The sequence below is a fragment of the Thamnophis sirtalis genome, unplaced genomic scaffold (genome assembly GCF_051295495.1).
Source record: "Thamnophis sirtalis isolate CommonGarterSnake01/CBP01778 unplaced genomic scaffold, rThaSir2_p1.2 scaffold_6, whole genome shotgun sequence".
NCBI lineage: Eukaryota > Metazoa > Chordata > Lepidosauria > Squamata > Natricidae > Thamnophis > Thamnophis sirtalis.
In genome coordinates, this window is record NW_028261386.1 from 105,209,259 (window position 1) to 105,234,293 (window position 25,035).

The following is a 25,035-nucleotide window of genomic DNA, read 5'->3' on the forward strand; positions in this document are numbered from 1 at the left end:
GTTACAGTTGGCCGCCTGGCACTTGAAAGGGACCTGTTAAGGAGCGAAGGTTTTTCGGATGAGGTAATACGTACCATTCAAGCTGCTCGTCGTCCCTCCACGACGAGGATTTATGACGCCACGTGGGTCTCCTTTGCCAAGTGGTGCGAGGAACGACTTTTGAACCCCGTCACTGCGCCCGTGAAGGGCGTTTTGGACTTTCTGCAGGGGGGTCTGGACAGAGGTTTGTCCCCCAACACTCTACGTCGCCAGGTTGCTGCCTTGGCTACTGTTTGGGCTGGGGATTCTTCGCTAACCCTAGGCAAGGTTCCCAAGGTGCGCATCTTTTTAAAAGGCGCCGCGAATCTACACCCACCCACCGTCCACCGTTATCCTTCATGGCAGCTGTCCGTAGTACTCCAGGCACTCACCGCACCACCCTTCGAGCCTATCAGCTCTATTTCTCTTCGCCATCTGACGCTGAAGACAGCCTTTTTGATTGCTATCACATCGGCACGTCGCATCTCCGAGCTGGCGGCCCTGTCGATGCGTCAGGACCTCTGCATCGTCCATCCCGACAGGGTCGTCTTGCGACTTGATCCCTCTTTCATTCCGAAGGTCAATTCACTTTTTCATAGAACACAGGAGGTCATTCTCCCTAGCTTCTGTCCCCGTCCTTCCCATCCTCGGGAGCGCTCGTGGCATACCTTGGACGTTAGGCGAGCCCTGAAGACCTACCTTCATCGAACGTCGGAGTTTCGGCAGTCTGAGGCCTTGTTCATCTCCTTTCAACCTGGTTCTCTGGGCAAGAAGGTCTCCTCTTCCACCGTGGGGCGCTGGCTCAGGGCTTGCATCGCCTCCGCTTATGAAAGTCTGGCCAAGACGGTCCCTCGAAATATCACGGCCCACTCAACAAGAAGTGCCGCCACCTCCGCAGCCTGGGCTGCCCAGGCCTCAATCGAGGAGATCTGTCGGGCGGCAGCATGGTCTTCACCTTCCCCGTTCGTCAGGCACTACAAGCTGGATGCCTTCGCCTCCGCTGAGGCGGCCTTTGGCAGGAGGGTGTTACAGGCAGTGGTTCAGACGGATGAGACCCGGGACAGCTCTTCTACCCGCCCTGATGGACAGTAACTTGGGTATGTCCCATTCTTGGACTCTCTGAGCAGTGTGCAGGAGAAAGACCATTGGTTCTTACCTGAAGGGTCCTTCTCTGCACACTGCGGGAGAGTCCAACCCACCCAGCTGTCCCGGGGGTGATAGTGCCATCTTCTAGTGTTTCTGAATTGTGACTTATGTGTCCTCTGGACTTGATCTTGTCTCTTAGCAGGACACCTTCACGGTCTTGTACTCTACCTTATTGCGACATCCTCACGGACTTGACTACTTCCATTTTTTCTGGAGAGACGTGACCACGCAGGAGGCGTGGCCAGGGAAAAGACTTCTCAGTCCAGGGCAAGCAGACTGTGATAATAACCATTCTTGGACTCTCCCGCAGTGTGCAGAGAAGGACCCTTCAGGTAAGAACCAATGGTCTACTTCCTCCCATATTTGAGCATACCAGGGGTTGTGACACTACATACATACATACATACATACATACATACATACATACATACATACATACATAAATATATATATAAATATATATAAATTTGTATGGTACCTGCATCACTGATGGCAAGTTAGCTTTATTACTCTTTATTCCTTCCCTACAGATAAACTTTTAATTTGTATTTAATGCCTCTAGGATATACATTTTTCTTAAACGTTTTCATCGTAATATTTTAGCATCATGCAATCCCCACTTTCTCTTGAAGCAACAGCTATGGAGTTTTTTCCTGTCTCAAAGTGACTGATGAATCCTGTGCTGGGTGTTGTAACCTTTTCTTGTGTTAAATGGCAAAGATTTTGAAATACCTCCTTCAATGAAGATTATTTCCCTCATACTATAAGGATATGCCCAGATATTAATGAAAAGCATTTTTTTAAAATAAGTATTTGTGTTTACTTTCAAAAGCACAAATCAGATTGTTCATGATGATTTTGTGCAGTGTGTGAATCAGCAGTGCTAGGCTGGATAACAAATAATAGTTGTGGTTTTCCACTGAGTTGAAGGTGGTTCAAAAGAAAGGTTCTCATCCTATTTCTGCTTCTGTAAGCATTTAATTTTAAAAGTTATAGTTGTAAAATGTGCGTAACCAGAATTAACTGTCAGACGAAAGAGCAGACTTAGTGTATGCCATAGAATGCAAAGTGTTTTTCAAATGGCTTTCACTTTTTTAAGATTGACTATTTCCAACTTAGGATATATCAGAAGAAGAGAACCATGTTTGCTTATTTGTTCCCTTGACAACTTTTCAACTATTAAAGAGGATTCAGTTTGGCAATGATCTTGATTCCAGATAGTGTGTCTGCTTATTAAAGACTGGCTCCATGGGTATCTAGATACTAGGTACTGCTGAGTTCTGAGGTGTGAATCCTGTATATCTACATAAATTTCTGCCTTTTACTTCTGCTGTGTTCATAGATTCCAATGGGTTTCGTATATGGACTTCAAGCCTTGGAGGTAGCAAGATATTCAGCAGAAGGTAAAGAGGAGTGCTGCCTTCTGGCATCATAATGTGTGCCTGCGTGCGAGTGTGCACTGACATAGTACTGTGCAGTCCTTGAAGGTGAAAAATAAATACATGTATAACATTGGGATCCTGCTTAATGGCCAATCATGTCATTAGACTGCCTGTTTGAGCTGCTCATATAATCCATGAAATTAAGATGGCCCTTTCGTTGGTGTCTACTCTACCTCTGCATTCCATTCTACAAGGGTCCACTGGTAACAGTAGGAATAAAGGGGCAGAAATGAAGGGAGTAGGGGAAGACAGACATTTCTGATGTATTTTCACATGCATATATAATTGCCTGCTGCTTATTTCTGGGTGGATATTTATCTGAGGCATTCTGGAACCATATAACAAGTTAAACTAAAATCAAACATATGGTTTAGCATGATGCATGAAACCAGCCTAAATAAAAGCTGAAGTTCTGCACAATAAATATATGTTATATTGGTTATCTTACTCTGTGCGACTTAAGTTTGCATAATTTATTAGACTCTTTAATTCCTTACACTTTGTTAGCACTTAAATCTTTTTCTTAACTCGGAAGTGAGAAAATTTGTGTAATATTTAATTTCAAACCCTCTATTTATTGCAGTGTGAGATTTGATAGAGAATTTGGTGATAATCTCTTTTACATCATCCTTGAAGTCAGATATTTGAGACTTTTGCTTTACATAAACTCATCAGAAACAAATGGAAATAAATATTCTTTTCCTCAGTGATAATGTTTTAGTTTCAACAGCTGCTATGGGTCTGCTTCTACTGCAGTACTGTATTTTTCGGAGTATAAGACACATCTTTTTCCTTCAAAAAAGACGGTGAAAATCTGGGTGCGTCTTATACACTGAATGCAGCATTTTTTGGCCTCCCGAAACCCTGCCCCTTTTTCACCAATGGCCATGTAAAGTTTTTAGGATGCTTCCAGAGTGTTCCTGGGGGTTGGGGAGGGCAGAAATGAGGGGAAAATGGGCCGTTTTTTGCTTGTTTTTGCCCCCCCAGCCCCCAGGAGCAATCTACAAGCATCCTAAAGGCTATGCGTGCCCTTTTTTGACAAAAAGGGGGCCCGTATTGGTGAAAATAGGCTGTTTTTGGGAGGTCTGCAGAGTGTAAAAACTTTTTTTTAAAATTTGCCTCTTCAAAATCTTGGTGCGTCTTATACTCCGAAAAATACAGTAATTGCAATTAAAGATTGATACGACTTAGGCTATATAAAGAAATTTAGCAATAGCACTTAGACTTACTGTATATACCGCTTTACAGTGCTTTACATCCCTCTCTAAGCAGTTTGCAGAGTCAGCATATTGCCCCTAACAATTTGGGTCCTCATTTTATCCACTTTGAAAGGATGAAAGGCTGAGTCAGCCTTGAGGCTGGTGAGATTTGAACTGCCAAATTGCAGTCAGCTGGCAGTCAGCAGAAGTAGCCTGCAGTACTCCACTCTAACCACTGTGCTACTATGGCTTTTTATGGACAATAATGAAGAGTGGCTGCTCATGATAGTGTTTGAACTGGGACATTTTAAGGCGACTTGAAATTTGGTGTCATTATTGGATGAATACCATTCACATGTAAGAAAAATGTTAAATAATTATGCAGGGCAGAACATAGGATAGTTGCATGTAGAATATCACTGCATATACACAGATGGTTTGAATGAATTGAATTTTATTGAATTTTATTTCCTGAGGTAAAGGAGAACTATAAATATAAATGTGCTTTATTTCCTTTGGAACAAGTACAGGGAACTTATCTTTTATGGTGATTCTAGGTGCTCAGATATGCATCATCTCTCTTTGTCTTGCTGCTGAATTGTACTGTATCTGTGCCTAAGTAAGTAAAGTGTATGGAGAAAAATATTCTGCAGAATTGCAAAATAAAGATGGTTCTTATGTGGTTTCAGTTCTGTTAAGAATTCTTACTGCTCCATACTGTGTAACAATTTTCAGTGCGCATTATATCTGCAAGAAGGCTGAAGTCATTCATTTTAGGAATTCCTTTTCCTGACAAGAATAGAATTGGCTTCAGAGGTGGCACTCTCAGCAGGAAATTATTTTAGGGTTGCAATAATAGCATGTGACTGAACAACCTTATTAGAAGTTTAGAAGAACTGAATGTAAACCAGAGGTTCTTTTAGATGAATTCTCTGCCCTTAAGACAGGCTCCTCAGACCCCCTTTTTCCCCCTTAACTTCCCCAATCCATATTGTAATGGTCTACAGGACAGCACTCTTGAATATCATATCAAGTTACATGCACTCAGATAACCCAATTTAAGTCAGAAAAGGCAAATAAATTGTTATTACCTGAGCTGAACTGGGAACTGTGTTGTTTCAAATAAATGTTATCAAAATCTATTGTTTTCTAGTAAAATGGGTTGTAGGGTTGAGTGCTACAGTATAATGTGAAAAGGCGCACCTGGATTGCAATAACCCACATAGCTGGGTTTTTTTATCTCGGAATACCCTGCCTGGCATAGAACTACAAAGCACCTTTGGGATATCACTTGTCCAAATTGATACAACTTGGGTAAAATGAAGATCCTAATATGTGTTCCTGACACAGATTTTGGGACTTTGTTTTCATTTAAGGTTTATTACAGATTTAGTTTAAACTAGCTTCCTTTTGTCTAGAATCTAGATGCTCATGCTAGGATAACTTTCTGTTAATAAGGCTAATCCTCTGTTCCAACCTCTAAAAACAATATCCTTTAATTCTTAGGTTAAAGTATGCTGGAAGCTAGAGCTCTGTCAAAAGAAGCTTTCTTGGTTTGGTGGCAGATCATTTCCATTTCTAGTGTTCAACAGATGAAGAGGAGAGGTGGAGTAATTCTTTTTCAAGATTTTAATATGAGAAAATAAAATGAAACCTGAGGGATAGAAAAAAGTAGTAAAAATAGTTGCAAAAAAATAGTTTCCTATTTAATCATTCAACTTAGCAACTAGATCAGTGTCCCTGCCTATTTGCTGTTTCTACTCCCCAAGCTGCAACTGTGCAGAACATCCAGAGCAAGGAGTTACAGGGCACTCCTTGGGTACTTGAGAGACTGCCTACTGCCAATTACTTCCACTAGGCCAATAAGATCCCATAGATTAGGCCTCCTCCGAATTCCATCAGCCGGTCAATGTCGACTGGCAACTACCCGGAGGAGAGCCTTCTCGGTGGCTGCTCCGACCCTATGGAACGAACTCCCTGTGGAGATTCGTACCCTCACCACCCTCCAGACCTTCCGCGTAGCCCTTAAAACCTGGCTGTCCCGACAAGCCTGGGGCTAAAGACTTCAACCCCACCCGAATAGTATGACTGTTGTGCTTTTTAACGATGTATTGTCTTCATGTGTATAACTTGTTTTGTCCTTCCCTCCCCCTGAATTGTGAGCCGCCCTGAGTCCCCTCAGGGAAAAGGGCGGCATACAAATAAAGTTAAATACAAATACAAAATACAAATACAACAAGGCATCAAAAGAATAGTGCAGTCATTTAAAGAAATATGCATATTCAGCAAAAAAAATATCCCAGTTATAAAAGATAATATTTTGCTTATAACACAGTTGGTTACTTATTATCTGCGTGGAATTTCTGTGAGTGGAGCAAGGTATTTTTCCCCAGATAAAACCATGATTCTGTGGATAACCATCATGGTCAGTTATACTTGATTTTAATAATAGTTTGTCATCTGCAATTTAATCAGTTGCTTAACAAAAATTAAAATCTGTATTTAAAATTCTATTTCAATTCTAAAATATGGTAGTTTTCTGTGAGGGTAGATTCTTGCAAAAGAATGGTGTCTTTTTAGATCCATGTTCCCCCTGGCTGGTTAAAACTTCCAGGATAGTGATTTCCAAGTGGCTCCAGACAGCATCAATGCCAGTTGAGGAGGCCTTGGTCTTTCCTGTCTTAAGAAAACATTATTGGACCTTATCTATCTGGACAATTTTTTCCAGTCTCTCACCTTCCTTTTTTGGGGAAGTTGCTGGAAATGTGGTTGTACTATAGCTCCAGAGAGCCCTGGAAAAAATAGATTATCTGAATCCATTTCAGTCCCATTTCAGGCCTGATTATGGGGCAGAAGCAGCACTGGTTGCACTTATAGAGGATCTCTGGCAAGTAATGGATGGGAATTAGTGCATCCATCCTCTCCCTCCTTGACCTCACAGAGGCTTTTGATATATTGACTATTGTATCTATTGTGGGATTTGGAGCTAGGCAATGCAGTCTTGCACTGATATGGCTCCTTTATCCAAGGCTGGTCCCAGTCAGTGTTGATATGGACTCCAAGGTTCATCCCAAGGCTGCTCCTTTGTGGTATGCCATAGGGCTTGATACTCTTTCTGCTCCTTTTTAACTTCTATGTGAAGCTGCTGGGTGAGATCATCTGACACCACAGGATGAGGTATTTTAAAGTTATCACCTTTAAAGCCATTCATGGCATGGAATCAGATTATCAGAGGAAATATCTTACCCAATGTGATTGGCCTGCCACACTCATTCCGCCTAAAGGGGCTTGTTTCGGTCAAGGAATTTGACTAGCCCTGTTTCCAGAGAAGAGCCATTTCCACTGCAGCCCCTGCCCTCTGGAACATCTTTTTCCCAAAGGTGAGATCTGCCAGTAGTCTCTTCGCCTTCTAGAAGGGCCTTAAAACCTGGATCTGCTGGTTGGCTTAGGGCACTGATGGGGGTATGCTATACTGGAAGTAGTTGGTGGAGTGATATGATAAATATGACCCCACCCTTGTATCATTCATGCTCATGGTTTTTAGTCTTCATTTAATTGTTAATTTTAATGCTTTTATGTTTATGATTTTATGGCACTGTAAATCACTCAGTCACTTTGGGTAGTGGGATGGATAGTGTATAAATTTAATAATAATAAACAAAAAAAATCAGCTTGCTAATCCTTTTTTTATTGTTATCCCTAGATGATGCATTTTTAGAAAATGAATATAGTAAATGGAATTCTGTAAATAGATTAAAATTATAAGAAATACTACTAATATTAGATTTAGTATCCCCAAACTGATTTTTAACTAGACCAGAAAATTAGATTTCAAGGTTCATAAAAGGTGATTGCAAAGATAAAATTTGCTAGATACTTTAACAACTATTGATCTGCTAGGCAGGATGATTTTTTTTAAAAAAAGAACATAAACTTTTCCTTTCTGTTTAGAAAAATATTGTTCTGGTTACGAGAAAACTTCAGGAGGGAAGAGAGATTCTTTTTATTGTATTTTATAAACATCATTACATATTTCTCCAAAATATTTGGAAATAATTGGATTTAAACATTGCTTCTGGAATATTATTTTAAAAATATGCTAGTGCGTAGATATAAAGAGGTAATTTTTGTTTAGAGACCACAATTAGGACCAGCAACTGAGTTGTTAAGTGAAGTGGTTTCTAAGTGAAACCAGAACTGTGCTTATGCTTATGCTCATCTTTAATTTCCTTTACAGATCTGTGAGGATCATAAATACAATGCTTGATTGTAAAATTACTTTTTCATCATCTTCATTACTGCAAACAGTCATTAAACAAAGCAGTCGCTAAACAAGAACTACTTGTACTGACATTTTACCTTAATATCTAATAATTGGTACCTTTTTCTATGTGTGCCAATGCAATTTGATTGTCTTCTTTAAAGAGTGCATGCAAACATGGGTGGTACATTTATTTTTAATTAGACATTTGTTTGCCTCCAGCTTGTCAGCTACATAAAAACCATAGTCTTGCCTCCAGCCAAGTTCATTTCAAAACTAAAAGGGAAAAAATGTCAGCAATTGTTCTGGCAAACCTTCAACGTTTCTTAGATTCCGTGAATCATAGCTATGTTTTCAGAGGCCATGCCAAAGCAGAAGTCAACAAACTCCTTATGGATCTTGAGAAATGAATACAATTCTGCATTAGTCGCAACATCAAATTTCTGGAAAAACTGAAGATATGGAAAGATTTTTTTTGAGATAGAGGCTGAACATTTTCACAAAGTTGCTTTCTTATCAAATCTAAACTTTCTTGATACATTAATGTCACAACAAATATGAAAGTGCATAACATTATATTGTTTTTAAATTAAACAATGTAAAACCTTTTAGAAATATAATAGATATCTAGCATACTCTGTTATACCAATAAATTGTTATATAGACCAACAAAACGAATTAATATGAGGCATGGGTTTTGATTGGTATTAAATCAATAAAAATATTTTATGACTAAAATCAGTGTTCCTAATAAAGATAATATGAAATGTACATGGGGTTATAGATCTTTGCAGTTAAGCCAAGTGAAATAACTATTTAAGTTTCTTTATATACAGTACATTTTTAACAGAATGCCTCAAATTTTAATAGCAGTTAGCAGAGAATAAAAATAGTATGCTGGTATCAAAGATGTGTGTAATATTTATGACAGTGTGTTGGAAAACCTTTGGCATAGTCAAGTTCCCAAAGTCAGATACATGATACAAGATAATGCAACAGAGGAATAAAGTTTTTAAAAGTTGATGTTGAGGTTAAATAAGATAATGTTTAAACTACAGATACAAACTATTCCTCTATGTCTACTTAATTATATTAAAAAATGTAACTCTGAGAATGTTACATATGCCAATACAGTTCTGTTAATGGCAGCTATATTATGTATTAATTAAATTTAGAAATTTAATACTAGCTTAGTAGGAGCCTGCCAGAAAATGAAAAAAAATATTAAATGACTGTTTTTGAACTAATGTTGAATGGATTTATGGAAAATCAGTGACTGAGTAGAATAATATTTTGGAATACTGTACAGAATTTGGTCATTGTTTTCATCATTGTATTCTTGCATAATACATGAGCCTTTTGGGAGCAATTTAATTTCATCTATGATATCTGTATAGTTTCTTTTACAAGAATTGCTTGTATTATTCTTGCTATTTGATTTTCAAATTATGTATATTATTTTTAAAAATAATATTTATGTTTTATTTGGTGGAAAAAAGCAAAGTAAATTTTAGCAAACAAGATTTTATAGTATAGATTTAAAATGTGTGTGTATATGTGTGTGTGTGTGAGAGAGACCTACATACAATATTTTTTAAATTAATACATGTCAGTTTGTAGAGATTTTGAATATCGATTTTGCTTAAAATTATGTCATTATGCATATTGAATTTTTATGCACCATTAATTGAAAATAAAATTACCATTAAATTTACCAGACTTTCTACATTCTCGCCCCTGCACCACCACAACTCCTAAAAAGCATTCTTTAAAATAATTAATAATTACACAGGAAAAAGGGATGCATTTTACTATTTTCCTAAATACTGGGGGAGTGGAAACGTCTAATAAATTTACATAGAAAGTTGTGCAATATTGTATCAATTTTTCATCTGACTCAAGATTTTGTACTTTTCTGTTTATGTGCTATATCTTAGGTATGGATCTGTCTTATCTGTTTGGTACCTGATTTTTTAAAATTAATGATGCCAGTAACATAGAATTTCTAGATGTAGAAGTTCAGCATTAGAGTAATTAGATATACAGTAGCTATAACTGCACTACTTTTAAAAACTTTTTTTAAAAATTGATTTCACTCTGTATCACTTTGTACCAAAGCTGATATAAAGACCAATATCGAACAACTGAAAGAACCTGTGCTTGACAGGGTAGCATAAAGAGCACTTGCCTATAAAGTTGCCAAGAGGTGGACACAGCTAAATGGATAAAAACAACCTGTTATAACCTGTTTCATTATGTCAATGGGTACTGATAGAGTGCTAATTGCCACTCTCTTGGCAATGATGTCTTATTCAGGGCAACTATTCTTTCCTACACTTAGTTTTGCTCCACCCTTGCCAACATTGCCATCTCACTGTGTTTTCCCACATCTTTAATTAGGAGGATATTTTAAAAGTTATCACTTGAAAATCAGGTATTCTCATTAGATCACAGTGTTCACTTTATTGTTGTTGTTGTTTTTGCCTATTGAACAGCTGCCTGTCAAAGTGATAATTGGTTATGGAAAAATAGGATGAATCATTAACTGCACTGTACCATCAATTAGTCTGTTATAAGAGAATAGAGATTAAGTGTACAAGTCTTGTTATATGTTTCAAGTGTAAATAAGTCCTGTATAATCCCCTTTTTTATTGCAGAAAAGACGAAAAGGAATATGCACTGAAACAGATTGAAGGCACAGGAATATCCATGTCGGCATGTAGAGAAATAGCAGTAAGTGAACACGACAAAACTCTTTCTACAATTAACAGCATTGGGGAGAATCCAACTAGTTTCCATCAGGGGAAAGCTGTAGTGCAGTGCATTCTGCTTTCTCTGCAGAAAGTTCCATCTGCAATACTTGGCATTTAATTGAGAAATTGCTAGGCTAGTTGGAGCAACAATCCAAATTAATATGTAAGGCAGCTTCCTCTGTTCCTATTTCAGCAGAGAAGGGGAGACTTAATTTCTCCATTATAAACTATGATATATACTTCAATGCCGCTCTGGACTAGTTAAGAATGTGCATAATGGATGAAGTCAGAATGGATGAAAAGGGAAAGAGTATTGCTGAAATCAAGCCCATCCTTTATCAGCCAGTAGAACCTAACATTTCTAGAGGGAAACTAGCTGAATTGTGCCATGTTAAGTTTTAATTGTTCTGCTAAATGTCAACTTTAAAAGACTCCATAAATTTGAATATACTTGGTTCAAATGTCACATTTGACATCTATACCTAAATAACATGGTATATTTTAAATTCAAATTTAAAAGATACCATACAGACAGTAATCCACATTTAAAAGATACTTAAAAATAATTAGATTAATTCTAATTTTAAAATTCTAAAACTTCCATAACTCCTAATTAATGGAAGATGTAAGGGTCTGTTAAGGGTCTGCTGTAATTTACATAATTTGCATGCATTTTTATTGTTTGTGTAATGCTGTCATTACACAAATGTAAATTGATAAATGATATAATATTTATAAAATGTCTGGATTATTCTGAATACAAATAGACATTGTTATTTTGGGATGATGTCTGGAAGTAAATTTTAACTATTAAATCAGAAGTCTACTAAATCAAGGATTTACTGTTTAGGTGCACTGTTTTATTTGCACCACTTGATTATTTGCAGTTGAGTGTATTAACATATAGTGCATTTAATGGGGTGCAAAATGCTCTGTAATATTAAATCTATGACAAATACAGTATTTTTCGCACTATAAGACGCACCCCCCCCCAAAAAAGTGGGTGGAAATGTCTGTGTATCTTATACAGTGAATGTTGCCGAAGCCCTGCCCACTCGCGGGTCTTCAGTCTCTTCCTCCCAGCAATTTGCCTCCTTGCAACAAACAACAAACAGCCTGGTCCACTTCAGTACAGCCTGATTTAGCACGATCAGCTGATTTGCGGTTGAATCGACCTCCCGGAATACCATTGATCAGCTGTTCCAGGCTGCGAGGATCGCTGCTGCCCATTGCAGCCACCTCCTCTTGCCCTATTTTCAGCCTCTGCGTGTCCTGTTTTCAGCCGTTCCAGACGGCAGAGATCGCCACCTATCGCCACCTGGAGTGGCCCAAAAACAGGATGTGCACAGCCCGAAAATGAGGCACGCAATGATCCCCACAACCTGGAACAGCTGATCGGCGGTATTCCGGGAGTCCGATACAATCACCAATTAGCTGCTCGTGCTAAATCAGACTGTGCTGAAGCTGACCAGGCTGTTTGCTGTTTGCTGTAAGGAGGCAAATTGTTAGGAGGCAGAGGCAGATTTTTTTTCTTGTTTTCCTCCCCAAAAGCTAGATGCATCTTATGGTCTGGAGCGTCTTATAGTGCAAAAAAATATGGTATGTTATACATGTATATAACTTTCTGATAAAGCATTTGGTTAGTCTGTTGCATGAATCTAACAAATAGAATAGACACTGAATCTTTAATGCAATTAAAGAATAACAATGCATCAGCATTTGTGGACCTGATTTCATTTCAGCAAAATCTCACTCTGTAATAATTAACAAGTGATGTGTTAACCAGTCCTAAGATTTTTTGTAAAAAAAACCTAAAATGGTATACAAATAACTTTTTCTAGGGTTTATAGAATTGTGGGGATAGTTGGATTAGCTCTCCTCCATCTAAAGTTCTCCATATGGGTTGGGAGTTATAGTCTGGAAGGTATCATTGAAAAAGCCATTACTGTACACAGCAAAACTATAGATTGCTGTTTCTTGACTGTTTGATAGGAAATATGGACTTCATGAGATATCTGTTTAAGAAATAGAGAATATTATATTATATAATTATGCTACATCATATCAGCATGGTTGTCTATCTTATCCAATCAAACAATTATATATGGCTGTCCACCAAGTGATGCTGGCGGCTGACAATTTAAAACATCAAAAAAACTATATCCAAAATAAAAAAGTGGCAAAGAAATGAATTTAGCACTGTAAACAATCATTCACATAACCCAACTAACATGAATTGATGACTCATTTACAGCCTCAATGCTTGAGGAAAGAGCCAAATCTTCAGAGCCTTTATAAAGGCCAGCAGAGTTGGGACCATCTAAATCTCAAGGGGAATCCTATTTTATAGGGTGATATGTGGCAACACTGAAGTAGAATATATACATAACTACGCATGCTGCTATCTGCTGAACCATCTGTAGCTTCTGACCTTCAACCACACTCCTATGTATAGTCCTATGTAATATTTGTATATTACAAATGCAGGAGTGACTGAGCAGGGACTCCTGATTCAGGATCAGGCACAGAAGATTTATGCAAAGGCTCTCCTAGCCCAGGTAAGAGCCATAAACACAAGAGGACCCACAAATTGCAAACTATTTCCAGCTGGGTAGTCCAATCCTACTCAGAACTAAACATGAAAGATCTCCAGCTTCAGGTAATCTCAGTGTCCACAGGCACTCTGTCTTGCTAAGATTGTGCTTCAGTCTATTTCCATTCAGAATCCCACAATTGAGTATATATAACTTCGGCATGTTGCCATTGGATGACCTGTGACTTCATATAAATAATAAATAGAGAGGAGAGCATTGAGTCCTACAGCACGTTTCCAAGTAAAACCTTAAAACCAGACCTCCCCGCCCCATAACCAATACTGACTGTAACCAATCCTAAAGGAAATGTGAGAATACTATGCCTGCCATTCCCAGCCTTCTGAGTCAGTTCAGAAGAATACCAGGATTGATTCTTTAGAAAGCTATCAAGAGATAAGAAAGGTCCAGGATGGACAGACCGTACCCCTCTCATCCCATTTCGGTCATAATCATAAAGAATAAAGTCATCAACAATGAATGAGTATTCTACTGAGGCCTGAAACTTGATGAGAACTCACATAATCCATTTCCTTCAAGGCCCTCTGAAGCTACAGCTTGAGTACAAAGAAACAAAAGAAGGAGATTGGAAACGGAACAAAATTTGGGATGCTCCATTACTAGCTCTACCATGGCATCTAGTAGCTGGTATAGCAGCATTCTTTAATCAGTTTCCTAGAGGCCAGCTTCACAAACTGGGTTCACATCCAGCTACTTTTAGAGTAGCCCCTCTGAAACAATAGCCACTTTACCATCACTACTTTAGGATTCTAGTTGGTGCCACATTTGATACAAAGGTGGGCACATCTCCAAAAGGCTACATATCCCTCAGTGCTATCTGTGTTCTGATTATACTTGCCAGGTCAGTCCTCTCATCTTTGATCTTGAATGCGAAGAGACTTATTACAGGCTAACTTACAGAGCACCCGATTAGCATTGTGATTTAAGAGGTTGGCTTAGAAATCAAAAGATTGTGAATTCTAGGCCTCCCTTGATGTGAAAGCTAACTGGGTAACTTTGGACTAGTCACTCTCAGTTCAAAACATTTCACAGGATTGTTGATGTGAGGAAAATAGGAGGCACAAGAATTACAGTTACAAGAAAAAGTATGTGAACCCCTTGGGATTACATGGAGTTTTGCATGAATTGGTCATAAAATGTGCTCTGAACTTCATCTAAGTCACAACAATAGAAAAACACAGTCTGCTGAAAATAATACTACACAAACATTAGATGTTGCCATGGTTTAATTGCACATAACATGTAAACATTCACAGTGCAGGGAGGAAAAAGTATGTCAACCCTTGGACTTAATAACTGGTTGACCCTCCTTTGGCAGCAATAACCTCAACCAAACGTTTCTTGTAGTTGCAGATCAGACCTGCACAACGATCTGGAGTAATTGTGGACCACTCCTCTTCACAAAACTGTTTCAGTGTAGCAATATTCTTGGGATGTCTGGTGTGAATCACTCTCTTAAGGTCATGCCACAGCATTTCAATCGGGTTGAGGTCAGGACTCTGACTGGGCCACTCCAGAGGGTGTATTCTGTGCTGTTGAAGCCATTTTTGTGTTGACTTACTTGTATGCTTTGTGAATGTTTACATGTTATGTGCAATTAAACCATGGCAACATCTAATGTTTGTGTAGTATTATTTTCAGCAAATTGTGTTTTTCTATTGTTGTGACTTAGATGAAGTTCAGAGCACATTTTATGACCAATTCATTCAAAACTCCACATAATCCCAAGGGGTTCACATACTTTTTCTTGCAACTGTAGGTATGTTACCACTTTCAGTTGACCAAATACATATTTTGAAAAGTTGTCGTAAAAATAAACAATAAGAACAAGGTAGTGTTAAGCAGCATTAGCAACAGCTGGAAGCCAGGATCACCAATAATCTTACAGTCTCTGGGGCTCACTTGAGGAAGCTGGAGGATGGAATTAGTAGTAAACACCAAACTTATCTTCCCCATTAGTGGCCTGCTGCTATCTCCTATCATATTTTCTTTTGCCTACCAACATCAAAATATTCCTCTCTGTCCGTCCGTCTGTCTCCCCATTAGACCAAGTTCCCTTCTTGCTTTTCCCTCCAAGACCCTAGGTCGCATCCAGAATCATGATACTATACCCTAACCAATCACTGCATATTCTCAAGTTTTAAGTTCCCAATCTGCTACCTTTAGTAACGTATTTCTTTTCCAATATTGTGCTAAAGCTATCTTTGCTGCCTTAAACATGTATCTTAGTGGACTGTGATATTTTTGATGGAATATTTTAGAATTATGCCTGGTAAAAAGAATTGTGGTTCAATTTCAAAATTTATTTTTAAATTTCTCTGAATTTTGCTATGTATTTTTTTCTTGTAATTTTTCAGTTCTTCCCATTGTTGTGTGGCAACTATTTCTTTAAAGTTGTGCATCCATCTTGTCATGCAACCTTTATTATTTCTATCTCCGTGTCATATCTGAGAGAGTTTATATATGTGCCCTACTAGGTGGTCTTATTTGTTTATGACCATTTCAAATCCTTTCATTTTTCTTAAAAGCCCTCTCTCATTTTTAAGGTCATTTTTTATTCTTCCAGCAATTTGTAAGTATGTAAACCATGACATCTACTATCCTTTTCCAAGTAGTTCTTGATATGTGTTTAGTCTGTTCATGGAGTTTAAATAGACACATCTGCATATGTATTTGAACTTTTACTTATACCTATCTCTGACATGAAAAGCATTTAAAAAGAGAATAACAATGAGATTATTGGATGTAATATTTTTCTCGTAATGTTCCATACATTTATCAAACTTTGTGTTATAATATGTTTTATGCATGGTTTGAGATAGGTAATTTTAAAAGTTCCTTAAATATGGCAGAAATAGTTTTCAAAAACAGAAAATGTCAAAATAGCAGATTATAGAACAGGGTTTTATCAGATTTTCAGTCAGTAGCATAGATCATGTGCAAACACATGACTATCATGATGTTAGTTTCTGATCTGGATAACTTTAATTTCCATATTAAAACTTTATTGTCAATTCATCCTATACAAATAAGTTTTTGTTATACAGTGAACATTATAAAAAATGAACTTTATACCAGATAGTATTTCCAGTGCCCATATTATGGATTATAAAGATGTTAATATAAGGTTGGTTAAGTGAAGATAATATTGTGGCAATATATCCCCACACACAGTTCTCATGTGCTAAAGACTATGTGTTGAATTTCCTGAACATGTTTTTCTAGCACACAGTTCTTGTTGACCTTGGGTTCCTTTTTAATTACCATGGTAGCATAGTGGAAAGTTTTCTCCAGGGTGTTATTCTCTGTTGTCATTTGAGCCTTCCAGATTTTGTTGCCACCTTTTTTTTATTCTGCTGTATACGAGGTTTTCTGTTTTTTCTTCCATGTTCTTGGAAACACTTGATTAAAATGTTCCATCCGGCAGTACTCAGTACTTGGTCCTCAAAATCTGTTCTTGACCCACCCTGTCATTGCATTAGCCACAGACATTACATTGCTTAGCATGCTTTGATGCGTATTCTAGAGTATAGTGACCAGACATCCCGCTTTTGGCGGGACAGTCCCGATTTTGAACAATTTGTCCCGCAGTGTTTTAAAAAAGTCCTGATTTTTTTTTAAAAAGCTAGGGAATGGCGGGAGACACCAGAGCTCCATCTCTGCACATGCACGCACCCCTTCCCTGGCCTCAATCTGGGAGAGCCACCAGAGTTCCCCAGACTGTCCCTTTCGCCGGCTTCTCCAAAGCTCCACATCCCCCAAGCGCGACAGGTCGGCTACTGCTTTTGCTGACCCGGAACCATTTCTGCCTCAGGGATGGAAGCCGCTTTCCTGATTAAAACCAGGTTTCAGGAGTTCCCCATAAGACGTTGTTAGACCAGAGAGTAACCCTGGCGGGCTGGAATGATCCAAATAAGGCTGCGAAGACTTCCCAAATCTTTTTTTTTAAGAGTAACGCTGTCACAGACTGGGCTGTTTGGTCCTTCCCCGACCTGCTCTGATGCCTTTGTCAGAATCCAGAAGCGGGCTTGTTCCTTCTTTTAGGAGAAACAATGGAGTCGGTGGGGATGATTTCAGGGTAAATATGCCGGCGATTACTATTACCTGGGCTGTGGGGGAGGATGTTTCTGGACATCTTAGGCATCGTCCCCCCACCCCACTTGCCGAATTGTTCCGCGTCCTGAAAACTTATCCTTTGGCTCTTTCCTTCCCCTTTGACTCCCATGCACAATTGCAAACCAGCCCCACGCCTCCTTCCGTCGCTTCTCCAGGGGAGGTAGGGAGGGAGGGAGGGAGCGAGAGAGAGAGAGAGAGAGAGAGAGAGAGAGAGAGAGCTTTTCTGCCCGGGGTTCCACTTCGAAAGCTCTGCGGAAGCGTAGATGGCACTTCTGAGCACATGCAAAGTGCTTTCCCTCCCCTTTCTCTTCCTTTTCCTCTTGGGGATTCCCATGGCCAGGTGGATTAAGACTGGTTCTTTCCCATCTGACCGGGGCCAGGGGTGAATGAAGGGAAGGGAAGCTCTCGGGCGAACGAACGACGGCCTGGCCTCGTTCAGCGCCTTGCTTGCGTGCAGGGGATGTTACGCTCTTAGGGAGAAGCCCAGGGCCAGGGAGTGTGCGGAAAGCCACTGGGAGTCGCCTTTGTTCTTGGGTCTCAGGTCGTCACCGTCGGCCTGGCGAGAGAAGGGAGAAAAGGGAAGGAAACTTTTAAATGAGTGGGGGGGATGCCTTGTCCTTTTATCAGTGTTTGCTTTCCCAGTCCAAGCAGGGTGGCTTTGGGATGCGAGTCAAGCCAGCACCGTGCGGGGAACCGCACCGTGATGCAGCTGAGCTTCCCACAAAGGGAGACCGCAAAGGGAGGAGCGGCCGGTGTAGATAATGGAGAAATACTTTGTCTTTAACCTACGTGGAGTTTCTTATGACCATAGACCAAATTTTTGATCAAGAACACCCCCCCCCCCGGTCAATGGTGTCCCGCTTTACCAATGTTAAAATCTGGTCACCTTATTCTAGAGGCACAGTACCTTCACTCAGTATCAAATGATACAGATTAGCCTGCATTCCTACTTCTACAAGAAATTCTGGATATTGAACTTGTTAGATGACATGCTGACAGGAATTTCATTTTTCTCTTCTGCTTTCATAACAGTGGTAACCTAATACAATACCTGAAAATTGATTTAGCTCCACTGTGCTTAATATCATTCATGGAGTTTCCAAACCCATGGAATTTGTCCATGGAAATGTCCCATTAAGAAGCTTGAATTATTATCAGTAGTCAGGGCTGTTTGAATGCTTGAGAATGGATCACATCTGGGTGGACCAGTTTATATTGATGAGCTATACAGAATTGTATAAAAATTCACCCATTTTGGTGAATCGTAGGTACTTGTGGAAGGAATAGGGAGCCTTGAAAAACAAATGGAAATGCTAGCATGAGATAAGAAGAGCTTGAGCCAGATCAAGAAGCTAACTTGAGTAAGCTTCTCAGAAGATCCTTCCTAGTTCGTATAGCAATAAAGTGGTGGTGGAATAACACTGTCAGATATGTAAGATTCTGTTACTATAACTGCTACAATAAAAGTAGTCATGACCAGTATGGATTTATGGTGTAGCTTGTAGGGCTGCCAATACTATAATGAAGAATTAGCTATGTGCCGATTATTATGATTGTTAAAGTGCTTTTTGAATTCAATTACCTGCTTCCTGTTCTAAGTTTGGTATCATGTAGTGATTGGTTTGTACACTGTTGTGATTATTCTGGGAACTAAAGGGTGACTGGGTGCTCTCTCTTAGGACACGTATAGAATGGATTGATGTCCCATCAAGCTTCCCAGACTCTGGAAGGTTCCAGGTAATTTCTGCATAAGCAAGATATCATTTATGTGAATTCATTGTCACTTGAGAACTCACAGTTACTGGTTCTAAGAGAGAGGCTTCTTTTACATCTTATTAATTTTTGAATTCTAAGTATAATAAACAAGTAGTTTGGAGACTAAGTAAAGAGACTCTTTCATTTGTATCAATATAATGAAGATGGAATCCTAAAATAGTTTTTGTACATGTGTGCATGTGTGTATTGAGGTTACTGTTGATTTCTGATGATTGCATAGACTAGTCAGTGCAGTTTTCTTGGCAAGATTTCAGAAGTGGTTTGCCATTGTTTTCTTCCTAAGAAAGTGACTGACCCAATATTACCCAGCTGGCTTCATGCCTAAGACAGGACCAGAATTCATAGTTTCTTGGTTTTTATGGTGTTATCTTAAATACTACACCATTATGACTGACTCTTCTGTTTTAATGTTCTTCAAATATTTAAATAGTTGGTTATTTTAACTTTTAGTGAGAATTGTAACATATGCTGAGGCTGCTGGAAGATTTTTATTAGATTCCCTGACCTGAATTCTGAAAGATAAGAAAGTAAGTAAACAATTTCTGTTTCAGACAAAATAAAATGAAAACATAATATCAAGATGTCGTCAAGATGATCAGGGAGTCTTGAGTTTTGCAAATACTATAACATTTTTTCCATATTCAAGGAAATGCATTATATTGTCTGAAATAATTGTCAAATACCTCAAATCAAAATTGCCTGAGTACTTAACCAATTTGGGATTTTGAAATGGGCCTTATATCCTAATAGAAGCACAGTATAACACAGCATGATTTCTGGATTCAGTGAGACCTTCTCCACTAGTGGATAATCTTTGGTCATAAAGAATTTATGGATAAAGAATTAAAAACTAAAGTTAGTGCTCCTTGGTGTTTCGGAATGGTTGGTTATTTTATTTTGTCAAACGGGGGCAAGTCCCCCTGAAATGCCTTCCTAGATAGGGCATATTCTGTGGTAGTTCCATATCAGGTAAAATAACTCATCTCTTGTTGAGAAAGCATAACTTCTGGCCATTAACTTTTGTAGAGTAGAGTTTCAACTGGTATAGAAAAATGTATGAATGTGAAATGTTGCTTATAATTCTTACTCCCTTAAAATAATAGTTCACTATTATTTTACCTAGTATGTGCATTCAAATACATTGATTTAATTTAGCAGCAAGTAAATGTTGATTTTATTTATTTATTACCATAAATGTTTACATTGCCCATCTCCACTACACTGTTAATCTAGGAATACGTGATGTATTTAATCTTTGGACTAGAAATGTATCAGTTGGGGATAGGATATATAACTGCCATCCATCTATCAGTAGAAGTTGTTAGAAACGTATTTCTAATCTTTCTGAGACTCCATAGAATAAAAGACACAATGCTAATTGTTTCGTTTCCTTTATTTTAGGCATAGTATAATCCTTTTAAAAAATCACTTGCAATGCTTTTGTTTAAGAAGAATGCTGTTTAGCAGTGCCAGAACGTTTTCCGAAGTGAAATTTTTTATAGAACAATTGCTTTTCAAAATGCTTATTACCAAATGAGGGTGTTACGTGACATGAGCAATTGTGGCCAAAGGAGACTTCTCTCAAAAACAATACACAAAAAACAAGAACCAATTTATTATTACCGGTATATAATCCATGAGTTTCAAATCCTAAATATTGTTTGCTCTTCTTGGCAGTGGATAGCTATTCTTAATTGGTAGGACAATTTGTCTTATTAATTCTGATACTCATTGAGATTTGATTTGAGCTAGATATGCAACTGCATAACTTAGCATCCTTAGCATCCAATTTTTTTTTTTAAAGGATGGCGGTAATTAATGGTTTTACAAAATAGTCTTGTACCTCCAATAATCTCAAAAACAAAGCTGTAAAAAAGCATATGATTTTGGGATGAATCGTTTCTCTCTTAGAAACCTACAAATTAGACACCTATAAGTTAGGTTTTTAGAAGCTGTATCCATTACTAGGTGCATTTAACTACATTTTTACAAATCTTATAAGCTGTGTATTGTATTTTTATCTTCCAAGGGAGTAAGTTAGCAAAGTTGCTTCCCAGATTATCCCTCTCCAAGTTTTGCTGCTGTTAAAATTTTGCAAAACCATTCTCCTTCTCTGTGTCATTAAGTTGACTTGGCAGGTGGCACAGGCCTTTCCTCCCCAGACACTGTAATATCATCTAGATTTTGCTTCTAAGAGTTGCTTAGGTGAAATGGGTGGAGACTGGCTTGCAGCAGTTCATTTTCTTTTGCACTATGTTATGTGACTTGGCAAGTAGCATAGTAAAATAGAAGCCAACAAGATATTCCCACAAGCAGATGTTGTAGAGGAAGGGTTATTGGGTTTAAACAAGGCCATAAAGTAAAAGCAATAGGTGATCAATATACTAATGTAGTTAATATGCAGACATTTCTGTATTTTAATTTTGTAGGTAATGAAATAAATAAAATAATTGTTATAATATATTCAATATATTCAATATATTCAAAGAGGATCTATCTTAATCTTTGTTTTTTTACTCCTTTTTAATACCCCAGCAAAATCAATGATCTAAAAAGCAAATTGTATTGACAGTTTCTCTGATTTAAAAATAGCTTCTGCCTATTAATCAACTACAAATTTATGTCAAATAGATAAAACTCTGAGCTTTTTAATACTTCTGTGACAAAGATTTATTCTCTCTCTGTCCGTTGTTTTATCTTAAATGAGAATATGTTGCTTCACTGCTGTATTTTTTTGTTATTGCAAATTATTCATGAACTTTCAGAGCAATATATTTAAATTTCTATTATGTGTAGATTCTGTTACAAAGATACTTTCAAAGATTTACATCCAAAGATTATGGAAATACTCATAATGGCATACCCAATATATAAGATATTAATTTTGCAGTTTGTTTAGCATTTGATAATTTTAGAAGATTCATGTATTGAAGTGATTCAAAATCCTTTTAGTGCATCAATGAAAAGGATAGTTTTTCACCAAGGGTTGCATTTCAAAATGTTGAATCCAATTACATAAATAGTAACTGAGTAAAAGAAACAGCAAATTATTGTGAAATGACTAGTTAAAAAGTAACCTTTTTGAAGTTCATGCTTGACTTCTTGTGAAGTACAGAATACAATGTATTGTAAGACTAATTTTCATTATTTTAATGACATATATACTTTATCAAATGTTTATAATACTGTGTTCTTAATAGTCAGTGGAGCAAAAAACAGGCTGCTTATTTAATTTGTTCATTTGGCATTCCAAATATGTAAAGCTTGGTTATAGTGATATAGTCTGAAACCTGAAACAAACATTATGGAGACAGTTTTACATTTCATGTTGAAATATTACTTCAATTTTCATGCTCATTTCTACTGAAAGGAAGAAAATACAAAATATAAACCAGCACAGGATATTTCTTGAATAAATACAATATCTGAATGATTTATGAAAGTTGTACATATAAAAAAATATTTCACATTTCAGTTAAGAAACCTAGATTGACTCACTAATAAAATTATATACAGATAGTCCTCGACCTTCATTTGTTTAGCGACTGTTTCAGATGACAATGGCACTAAAAAAGTAACTTATGACCGGTTTCCATGCTTCTAAGCATTGTAACATCCCCAGGGTCATGTGATCAAAATTTGCACACTTGACAACTGGCATATATTTAGTTTAGTTGCACTATCACGGGATAATGTGATTGCCATTTGTAATTTTCCCAGCTGACTTCTGACAAGCAAACTCAATGGGAGAAGTCAGATTCACTTAAAATTGTGGTGATTCACTTAACAACTGTAATTTTGGTTTATAATCCCTCCCTATATACATTTTATTCCCTCCCCAATCAAATCTCAAGGCTTGGGGAAAGCATCACAGCAGGAATAATATGTTGCCTATCTCACAATTTATCCCAGGGGGTGTCAAATTCATGTCATCACGTGACGTATCACAACTGCCCCCCCCCTTTGCTAAACTGGCTGTGGGCATGGCAAGCATGTGACACATCCAGCCCATGGGCTGTGAGTTTGACACCACTGATTTAGGCTATAACCACTTTCTCATGCTTCTATCCATAGAATACAAAGAGACCACCTCATATAACTCAGTCTGAACTGGGAGCTATTGAAAAGTCTATCCTATCTCTTGCCCTAGCCACTTGAATCTCATCATAACTTTGGATAGAGCGTAGCTTGTTGCCCCAAGTAATATAGTTTTGATACAACATGTTTTAAGTATTAGATACATGTAAATGTTAAAGCAGTACAATTTTCATAACTATTTTATATCAACTTGTGTGAAAACGAACAAGTGATGAGTAAGAGAGTTTTTATAATCCTACACTACTGAACATACATTTAGAAAGGAAATAAGAATGGGAGAATAGAGCAACAAAGATTCCATATTTCTCTTATTCCCATAGATAATAGAGGCAAATTTTGATGGATCTCGGTATGTTGTTCTGTTTAATTAGATATTAAAACAGTTTTTCCATAGAAGACTTTTGATAAACCAAGGACCCTAATTTTTCTTATATCATTGGGAGCATTTCCTGAATAAAATTGGTCTGGATGTTTCTTGCACAGGGAGCAAAACTTGCATCGAAGTAAGCAATTGACTTTTTAAAAAATATTGTTTTCTATTAAATGGAAAAACAAGCTTTTTACTTTTCCCCTTTTGTGCACAGATTATTCCAGAGTTATTGGAATGAAAAAGAATGATTTTATGGACATCTCTTTCACTAATTAAAGTGTTTTGTTTATTGGTACTGTATAGAAAGATTTATGTTATTTGTTTCTTTACTTGCAGCTTTTGAGAGAACTGAAGCACCCTAATGTGATTGCATTACAGAAGGTTTTCCTTTCTCATAGTGATAGAAAGGTGTGGCTGCTGTTTGATTATGCTGAACATGATTTGTGGGTAAGTTCTGAAGTTTCTTTTTTTTCTTTTTACTATAATGATGTTATGTTTTAAAAGAAGTAACTGCAGTCAGAATGGATTTGAAACCTTTGCACAATCTAAGGTGGTATCTTAACCTATGTAGCTACACAAAGCATGTTAGGAAAGAAGAACCATGATGAAATCCATGTATCTGTATGGAAAAGTTTCATTATAAGATATGATCAGGTAGTCTTTGAAGATGCAGAATGTTTTCAGGATTTTTTTAAAAATAACATAAACTGAAAAACTCCCTGCTAGCCTTTCCTGAGAAGTTGAGATTGCTCTGCATTTATTTAAGTAATTAAAATCTTTAGAGACTTAATTGTGTGTTCTGTGTATGATGTGATTTAGAGTTCATATTCTGAAAGCCTTACACTATCTTAAAACATGATTGGCTACAAAAAACAAGGTGAAACAGGCAGAGGCATTTTGGAGAAGGCCCTAACGCCGTTTTGAGAAATATAACAATTCAGAAATTATAGCAGTGTGGCACAAGAACTGTTCTCAATGTCATTTTCCCACAGGATTTAAGAGTGAAAAAAGCTTAAGTGTTTTCTGTTCTCCCTGCCAAAGATCAATGTCATTTTTTCTAAAAATATATTTTGGAAATTGTAACTCAGTTGTTAAGAGTTGTGGGCCAATTCTATCATTATATCATTGAGCTTGTAGGTTTCCACAGTTATAAAATAGAGCTACTTAATGAAAGGTAATATTGTATATGCTCAGAGACTAGAACATTGTAAGGATCTGTGCATGTCTAGAACAGGACTAGAAAG

The 25,035-nt window shown here is 37.6% G+C and overlaps 1 protein-coding gene across 4 annotated transcripts in view; it reads left to right on the forward strand.

Moving 5' to 3' along the window:
- CDK19 (cyclin dependent kinase 19) overlaps positions 1 to 25,035 on the forward strand; it is a 92,193-nt gene that overhangs the window by 16,235 nt on the left and 50,923 nt on the right. For 3 of the 4 annotated variants that reach the window (XR_015697074.1, XM_087718646.1, XM_087718647.1), the window contains exons 3-4: positions 10,724 to 10,799; positions 24,128 to 24,238. Coding sequence is in view for 3 of the 4 variants with exons in the window: in XM_087718646.1 (XP_087574772.1) it covers positions 10,724 to 10,799; positions 24,128 to 24,238 (187 nt within the window). In the remaining variant the exon portion in view is untranslated. Of the gene's footprint in view, positions 1 to 2,506; positions 2,568 to 10,723; positions 10,800 to 24,127; positions 24,239 to 25,035 lie in introns of all 4 variants that reach the window. The other variant, XM_087718648.1, reaches the window with a different exon arrangement.